General features: G+C 44.8%; 1 protein-coding gene and 1 long non-coding RNA gene across 3 annotated transcripts in view; one reads left to right on the forward strand and one right to left on the reverse strand.

The window, feature by feature from the left end:
- The window catches only part of LOC122437071, a 25,877-nt gene extending 24,436 nt beyond the window's left edge, over positions 1-1,441 (forward strand). The window contains exon 3 of the long non-coding RNA XR_006268168.1: positions 303-1,441. This is a non-coding gene — a long non-coding RNA (uncharacterized LOC122437071). The remainder of the gene's footprint in view (positions 1-302) is intronic.
- The window catches only part of KIF2C (kinesin family member 2C), an 18,108-nt gene extending 13,346 nt beyond the window's left edge, over positions 1-4,762 (reverse strand). For both annotated transcript variants that reach the window (XM_043461541.1, XM_043461540.1), the window contains exons 1-4: positions 4,583-4,762; positions 3,643-3,737; positions 696-797; positions 471-519 (exon numbers count right to left, since the gene is read on the reverse strand). In XM_043461541.1, the coding sequence (XP_043317476.1) occupies positions 471-519; positions 696-797; positions 3,643-3,737; positions 4,583-4,646 (310 nt within the window). In that variant the 5' untranslated portion in view covers positions 4,647-4,762. The remainder of the gene's footprint in view (positions 1-470; positions 520-695; positions 798-3,642; positions 3,738-4,582) is intronic.
- Positions 4,763-9,121: the final 4,359 nt, after the last annotated feature.

A 9,121-nucleotide genomic window follows, 5' to 3' on the forward strand; every position in this document is an offset into this window, starting at 1 on the left:
TGTACAACTTGATGGATTTGGAGGTAAGTATACACCCATAAAACCATCATCATAATCAATGCTAAAATCTACTCACCACCTCCAAAGTTTCCTCCTGTACCCCTCGTTTTATACTTTGTTTTCTCCTTTTGTAGTAAATCACTCAACATAAGATCTACCCTCATAGTAAATTTCCAAGTATACAATACACTCATTGATCATGGGCCCTATGATATACATTAAATCTCCAGAACTTCTTTATCTTGCCTAACTGAAACTTTGTACCCTTTGACCAACACCTCTCCATTTCTTCCTCCCTGAAGGTTGGATTCTTCCTCACAGAAAGAGGTGTGGAAGACAGGGCAGGACTCAGCCTACACAGTAGCAGTCTTCTAAACTGGAACCGTGAGTCTACTCACAGCTTCCTGAGCCCCAAGAACATCATTTCTGGCACAAACCCCATGACAGTGAGCCAGTAGAAATCCATTTACCTTCCTTTGGAGCAGGAATTTTGGAGCTGACTGATCTGCGCTTTTGTTTCTGAAAAACAGAACAAACCACCACAACATATGGGTCTTATCAGCTCTCAAGGGCCTATCCTGGGCCCATGTGCTGTGCTGAAGTACTAAGCAGACCCAGAAAACAAACCGGCAAAGACCCAAACAAGCCGAGTGCATCCTCTGGGGCATGGCTATAGTCAGATGACTGGCAGCTACCTGAACCGTTACATTCTCCTGCAGGGGAAGATTGTCCTTCGGGTGTAAAGGAAGAAGCTGTAAGAGTTCTGGGTTTACTGCAGCCACATCATCAAAATCTACCTGCAAGGAGAAAGTAAAAGTTTCTGTGAACAACATAACTTGTTCAATTCAATTGCATTTCTGCAATCAAGGCTACCCCTAAATTTATATTTTATAAACTTTAAGTTCGGCCAAGTACTAACAGCTATAAACAAATATTTATTCCCTGATCGTGTTTTACCATCTAGATGGATATTGGTTTCTGACTTCCAAGCCAATGGTAGATGTTAGTGATGAGAATGAGGTGAGGAGGAAGGCAGACAGGCAGGCAAACAGTCAGACAGTCCACAGTAGATCTCAACCACTTGGCTCCCTACTGCTCTGTGGGGCAGTGGTGTCCTGCTGGGCACAGCCCCTGAACACCTCTTGCTGCCTGCCACCAAGGGGGAAACAATTCTAACTGTCCCACTGATAGTCAAATGGAGGGCCCTTCAGGATCTTATGGGCGGGGACAAGTTCCCAAGAGCTGTTACCTAGTCCTAAATCTACCTACATTTTCTACTGGGCCCAGAAACTTCTTCCCCAGTCACAGCATCCTACTCATGCCTTCCCTACTTCCTGTGCATACCTGCAATGAGGTCACAATTCCAGGTTTACATCACCAGAGTCCTAAAACTCTCTAGGGACAACTCAGGCTTCATCAGCATATTTTACAGCAGATTCAAACACACCAAAATAGTACCAACTTGATTATTTGTGTTTCACATTTGTGATAAAATGTGAAAGAGCTGCAGCATGTACTCCAGGGTGAGAATTTCACTTCCTACATATGCAACTTTTATGTATTAACAGCTTCTTCAAACACTTATTAGGCATGAGTAAGGCAGCAGGGGGAAGGTATTCAAAAGTGAACTAAGACATGTGTTGGACTTCCCTAGAGGTCCCATGGTTGGACAGCTGGGAAGATTTCACATCCTGGGGGGCAACTGAGCCCATGTGCTACAACTACTGGGTTCAAGCTCTAGAGTCGTAAGTACTGAGCCCATGCTCTGCATCAAGAGAAGCCACTGCAATGAGAAGCCCATGCACTACAACTAGAGAGTTGCCCCAACTCACTTCAACTAGTGAAAGCCTACATGCAGCAACGAAGACCCAGTGCAACCAAAAAATAAAAAAGACATGCATTGCCCTTGGCTTCAGTGAGCTCATATTGTAGTGGGGGAGAGAAGCCATATGCACAAAGGGCTGGAAACCCAAGCAGCATGGGACACACAAGGAAAACAGAATGATCAAGTGCAAAAGCTGGTGAGTACTTCAGTAGCCACACTTCTATTCACCTTTCTTGGACAGCTACAAACCCTTACTACTACCCCTCCACCCCAATTCCAATCCCTAAACTACAGAGCGCATAAACAATGCAGGAGACCAGAGTTCTGACATTAACTGATTCTCATGTTAATGATTCAGGAAGGGATAAGAGTGTGGAGGCAGCGAGGCACTGGGCAGGGTCACAGGGTGGGGAACTGCCCCACTTGTCCCTGGCACAGGATACTCTGGGAGGAGTCTATGGTAAGAAGGGCAAAAGTTGATTGGGATCAGATCTTGAAAAGGCTTTGAATGCCTCACTAAGAAGGTTGAACTTTATTCCACAGGCAACGTTTGAGCTGGAGTTAAGACGCAATAAGAATTGTATTTCTAAACAAACAACAAAAACAAGTCACAAGGAACTGCTAATAGATGGTTGAAAGGGATTTTAGGAACCTCTTGATTCAAGGACAGATGATATAAAGAATTCAGTTCTTCTATTTCTCAAATATACCACCTAAATAAACATGTACCTACCATAAGGCACCATGCTAAGCAAGCACTTTACATGTGTTATCTCATTAAGCTTCATGGAAGCGGGTCCAGGTTTGTCTTATTCACCTCTGTATCCCCAACAACAAACACACTGGCTGGCATTTTGGAACCAGTACAGAAGGATTTGTTGAATAAGTCCTCAAACAACCCTATGAGTAGATATTATTATCATCCTCATTTCATAAATGAAGAAGCTGAATTTCTAATAGGAGCAGAAATGTGCTTGAGAACACATTAAGCAGCGGCAGGGCCAGACTCTAGAATCCAGGTTTTCGTACTCAGCCTGGTGAGCTCTTCACTACACCACATGCCTCTAAAACATAAATGTCTTAGGCATATCCCTCCTTCTTCTCAAAATCCTTCCAAGGCTCCCACTGTCTGCAGAATAAGATCTTAAACATCTTAGTGCCAGAGACAAAGGCCTTCTAGTCTCCCTTTTCAGTCTTTTTGCTGCTGCCAAGCATACTAAGCCTTCCTCTGTGCCTGGAGTCAGTTTCTTTACCAGTCCCCATGAGGGCCACCTCACTGTTTCTTTGGCCCCACTCCCACAAGCTCATCTTCAGTGAGTTTCCATCTCTGAGCTGCTCTAGCATTATTCTGTCTGTGAGTGAAGTGAAGTCGCTCAGTCCTGTCCGACTCTTTGTGACCCCATGGACTGTAACCTACCAGGCTCCTCTGTCCATGGAATTTTCCAGGCAAGAGTACTGGAGTGGGTTGCCATTTCCTTGACTTCTATTATTGGGTGTTTCAGAAACATACTTTTGTCTCCCCAAAGAGATTATCAATTTTACTCTCCAAATCAGTATCATAGGTAGTGTGCACTCAGAAGCTAGCTTGGTTGAGTAAGGTTTTAGAAGTCTGTGCAGTTTGCTTTCTACAAACACACCAGAAACTGTTGATTGCTTCAATTTAGAACAAGGCTGCCTTAAAAAAAGTCCCAAAGCATTCAAAGAGGACCACATTTAAGATTGGAGAGGACAAGCCAGCATCGAAAACAAGGCTGACACAAGTTCCATTTCTACACATGTCTTTTAAATTGTGGTAGAGGCACACTCATAGAACCCACCTCTTTGCCCTTTGTATCTCCTCCTTCTTTCCATTCCACTGAAACGCAGGATTTCTCCAAGTTCACAGTGCTTATACTGGCACTGTGAATTATGCCTACAGTATGAAAAAGCCAGAGTTACCTATCTTTTTCACTTTTAGGATCCCAGAGACTCAAATGTTAAGTTGACCTCAAGGAAGGGACAGTTGACTTTCTAACCCCAGCAGACAAACCTCTTGGCACCCCACCCTTGGAATATCCCTCAGTGACCTAGGCAGGGAACAGTTCTTAAAACTGAGCTGCAGAGAATAAGGGCTCATCCCCACTCAAAAGAGAGACTACAGCGTGGTGAAGGTATGTTTGGGCAGGGGAGTCTCTCTAGTGCTTAGGTGAGTCATTCTGCAACACAGCACTGAGGCTCTAGTGCCCTCAGGTTTCCCTATCTCACTCCTGACCTTTATGTCTGACCATTCTAATGATACTGGTATCATTAGACCTGTCATAGTTGAGATACCTGCTGAACTGAAAAGGAGAGGGCAGAACTGCAAGCTCCTGAATGAAGAGCAGGGATCTCATCATTTGTCCCATTACCCTGAATCCGGTGTCTGACATATTCTAAGTGCTCAGTGTTAATGGGAGAGTAGGGGGTCAGAGAGCCGAGGTCCCTGCAAGAGCAGGGCAGTTTCAGGGGAGAACTTTGGAGGGGAAGGGAATCCTGACTTCCCGGGGAGGTCCAGTGACACGGGGGCTCCGCCCACTCCTGGAGGACGGAAAGGAGACGCATGGCCAGTGCAGAGGCCCCTGGCCGTTGGCAGGGAAGACTGACCGCCAGTGAGGAGACCTAGACCAGGGGTGTGGGGGGATCCCCAATAGTGATTCAGGGCCTGCCATTTGGGGAGGGGCGGTAATTTCAGTCGTCTCAGCCCACGGGTCCCTTTGGTCTAAGGTCCCCGCCCCTCACCATTACTGCGCTGGATCTTGATGGTGAGGCCAGGAAACAGGCGAGCCTGAAGCGACGAGTCCATGGGCAGGCAGGAGCTCCGGTGAGGGACACGCGAAAGGCCAGAAAACCACAACTCTGGTAATCCTAACGCCGCGTAAACCGCCGAAGTTTAAATCCCGCGCGCCAGCGTCCCGAAACGTCATCACGCTGTCGCCGGTCTCCCTTCCGCCAATCAGCGGCGTTCTGCGGAGCCTTTTGGGAAACGTAGTCTCCGGGACGCCTTCCGGCGTCTGGAACCGCCCACTCGTCTGGCCAGACTGCTGAACGCAGGGCCTGTTGGGAGCTTTGGGAACCCGCGCTACGGGAGGTCTCTTTTTCTCTGAGTTCAACCAGCGGCTTTGCTGCTGGGGTCCTTTAAACTCAGAAACCTCAGAGTGATGTGAGAGAGGGAGGGTTCTGAGGTCCTATAGTCATGGATTCGAACCTCAACTTCATTAGTTGCCTACTTCAGTGACCTCATACAAGTTAACAACCTTTCCCTCTTCGGGCGATGGGGAGCATGTTTGCTCCCTTGTGATATTATTGCTGAGTTCCGATAATGGGGGACTCCGTTTGGAGTGCGTGGAAGACCAGGTTCACTAGGTTTTTATCGAGTGTTTTATCACGTGCTAAGCGCTGGAAATAGTAATTGTGAACAGGACACATAGTTCTTGCTCTCAACCTAACATTTCTAATGCGAACAGGGAACAAAAAGAAGTAAATTACAAGTAAGTTATGAAGTGTGGTAAGTGCTCTGAGGGAAACAAATTGGAATACAGAAAAATGGAGGAACCTCATTAGGTAAAATGGCCAGGGGAGAAATCTTTGAAGTGATAACCTGAGTTGAGAGAACAAGAAGGAATGTCAAAATGAAGGGTCTTACAGAAAGAAGCCAGCGTGGCTGGAAGGCAATAGGTGAGTGGGAGAGGAGTGAGATCAATTTAGCATCTTGTATCCCATACTAATAATTTTGACTTTTATCCTCATGAGAAATCACTGAAGAATTTTGAGCAGAGGAGTGACATGATGTGAGTTACATTTGATTTTGTTTATTGGGCTTGCTCTGTTTGGAGAACTAATTTGAAGGTGGCAAGACTGGAAGTGAGGTGACCATTTAGTAGGCAAGAGATTATGCTGGCATAGCCTGTGGTTGTAATACTGGAAATGTAGCCAAGAGAATGGATTAAAGGTGTACCTTATTGGAGAGGTAGAGTGAATGGATTTTGCTGATGGGGTTTGTGAAAAGATTTCAGTCTTAAATGAAACAGGAGGATATGAAATGGAGAATCTTACACATCCACCCTCCCCAGAATGGAACTTAGAGACTAATTTCCCATAATTGCCTGGCTTACAGAAAAAAACACTTCCTGATCAAGGGAACATCCACCAAAAATTACTCTCCATTGTCAAGCCAATGAACTTAATACTTTGGGACTCTGGGCAGTATTTCTCCTCTTTGTTCTCCTGGCCCATAAATACAACTCACCCAAACCCTCAGTGGACTTGCTTATATATTGCTACAGCATGTGTTTCTCAAATTGCAAATCAGTTTCTGATAATTTGAGCTTGCCTTGGTTTACCTCTAGGTGGACAGGTTGGATGTGCCGGTGAAAGAGAAAGGATAATGGTGATTGACTGCTGGTTTCTGGCTAGAGTAGCTGGGTAGGTGGTGGACCATTTCCTAAAATAGGGGTTATAAAGGAAACAGTTTGGGGAGTTAGGTAAAAAGTTTTACTGTAGTCATGTTGAGTCTGAGATATGAAGACTTCAGAGTGGATGTGTCAGTGAGCAGTTGGATAGGCAAGTTAGGAGCTCAGGGAGAGATCCAGGCCAGAGATAGAGATTTGGCATTTTAGGTAGATATATTCAGAGTCCTGGGACTAAATACAATCTAGAGAGAGAATATAGATGGAGATGAGAGGAACCATCATGGAGCCACAGAGCATGCCAACATCTTGAAGGAGGGCATGCCAACATCTTGAGGGAGGGCAAAGGAGGAAGAGCAAAGGAATGAGATGAGGGTGGTTTGAAGGGATGAGGAAAACCAGGGAGTAGCAAGCAGAGGAAGAAGTGTTGGAGAAAGTAACTCTGGAGAGCTGCAGTGAGGGCAGGCAAGATGAGGACTTGGAAATATCCATAATTTGCTAGCACCTACGTCATTGGGTTAGGGGAATGTGCTCAGATAGCTAGACTGGGCCTTGGAGGTGACAATCACTCATACAGTCAACAGATGCTAACTGAGCACCTACTATGTGCCAGGGTAAATATGAAACCAACAGTCTGCACCATTTCACCATTATTATCCTCATTTAACAGAGGGGTGAAGTGAGGCTCAGAGAGGGGAGGTGACTTACCAAGGTTGTTAGGTGAGATGGTGGGATTTGAATCCGGCCAGCCAGGCTCTCAAACCTCCACATTCAAATCACTGCAGATGGTGACTGCAGCCATGAAACTAAAAGATGCTTGCCCCTTGAAAGAAAAGCTATGACAAAAAAAAAAAAAAAGCTATGACAAACCTAAGACAACGGATTAAAAAGCAGAGATGTCACTTTGCTGATAAAGGTCTGTCTAGTCAAAGCTGTGGTTTTTCCAGTAATCATGTATGGATGTGACAGTTGGACCATAAAGAAGGCTGAGTGCTGAAGAATTGATGCTTTTGCACTGTGGTGCTGGAGAAGACTCTTGAGAGTCCCTTGGACTGCAAGGAGATCCAACCAGTCAATCCTAAAAGAAATCAGTCCTGAATATTCACTGGAAGGACTGATGCTGAAGCTGAAACTCCAATACTTTGGCCACTTGATGCGAAGAACTGACTCATTGGAAAAGACCCTGATGCTGGGAAAGATTGAGGACAGGAGGAGAAGGGGACAACAGAGGGTGAGATGGTTGGATGGCATCACCGACTCAATGGACATGAGTTTGAGCAAACTCCGCTAGATAGTGAAAGACAGGGAAGCCTGGTGTGCTGCAGTTCATGGGGTTGCAAAGAGTCGGACACGACTGAGCAGCTGAACAACAACAACAAAGTCATTGGTGACTTCGAGCAGTCTTGGTGAAGTGCTGAGAATGAAAATCAGACTAGAGAGACAAGTTGGATATTATTTAGGGATATATACATATGCAATAAACGAATAAAGGTATGCTTAGGAATGATAAACACTAAGGTTCAGCAGAGCAGCTGCCTCTGGAAGAGAGTAAAATGATTGGACAGGGGTACTTCAATAAAATAGAAATTTTGTTGTTTTTACATGAATCACGAGTATGCATGGTATTCATTGTGTTTTCTGTGCCTTCTGAATTAGGAAAGCAATGTAAATTTAGACCCACCCCCACCTTTTTTTCTTTTCCACTTGTTGGTCCAGATAGTTGCAAACTTCCTTGCTGCTTCCCACGGCTTTGAGGCACATGGGTTTTGCAAGGGCCCTTATTTCCTGTTCTTCAACCTTGTGTAGACCTAGTGAATTCTCCTGATCTTGCATGGGTGATAAAATTCTAGCCCTCATAACTTGTTTCTGATTCCAATACTCTCCTGTTACAGGAACCTGAAATCAAGGAATTAATATTGAGTGATTCAAAATCAATAAAAACTGCAACAAATGCTGAGTTTTCAAAGTCAAGAATTCCTTTTGTGCCAGAAATGAGGAGAGTAATCTGAGCAACAAGGGGAACTGACCAAGGAGAGTCCCATGGTATGAGAATAATGAAACCTCTAGAACTTTAGGAAACACCAAGCCATTAAATTGGAGATGCTTACATATGCCAGGGTCTCCAACATATTACCACAGACATACCACCACTATAGAAAAAGAAACCCTCCCTTAAACTGGTAATAGAACAGTTGGAGTCTATAAAACTGGTATCCATGCCTGCATGCTAAGTCACTGTAGTCGTGTCTGACTCTTTGTGACCTTATGGACTGTAGCCCGACAAGCTACTCTGTCCATGGCAAGAATACAGGACTGGGTTAGCATGCCCTCCTCCAGGGTATCTTCCCAACTCAGGGATTGAACCCATGTCTCTCATGTCTCCTGCATTGGCAGGCGGGTTCTTTAACACTAGTGCCACCTGGGAAGCCCATAAAATTGTTATGCTTAACATAAAAAAAAAAAAAATCATTGTGAAAGGATAGAGCAATGTGTAAAAAAAGAACAGATATATGAAAAAAAAAGCACCTGGGAAAGTTTTTAAAATACAGCCACTGAAATAAATAAACCTTTGGAACAGTATGTACTGCAGTTTCCAATTAGCGATTCAGTGATCCCAATTAGTGATTCAGTGGATGCTAGGTAAAAGGTTACTGAGTACAGGATGTTTGTCTGGTGCCAGAGCATTGCTCCACAGATTATTTGCATTAACATTTTGCAAAGGGAAAGCATACCTTTACATGGAGAAATGTGACAGTGAGCATTATAAGCAAAGGATCAAACAATGTCATCAATAGTGCAGTTCATTTCAATTCAGTTTAGTCGCTCAGTCATGTCTGACTCTTTGCCACCCCAGGGACTGCAGCATGCCAGA

This window comes from Cervus canadensis, chromosome 2, assembly GCF_019320065.1.
Source record: "Cervus canadensis isolate Bull #8, Minnesota chromosome 2, ASM1932006v1, whole genome shotgun sequence".
Taxonomy (NCBI): domain Eukaryota; kingdom Metazoa; phylum Chordata; class Mammalia; order Artiodactyla; family Cervidae; genus Cervus; species Cervus canadensis.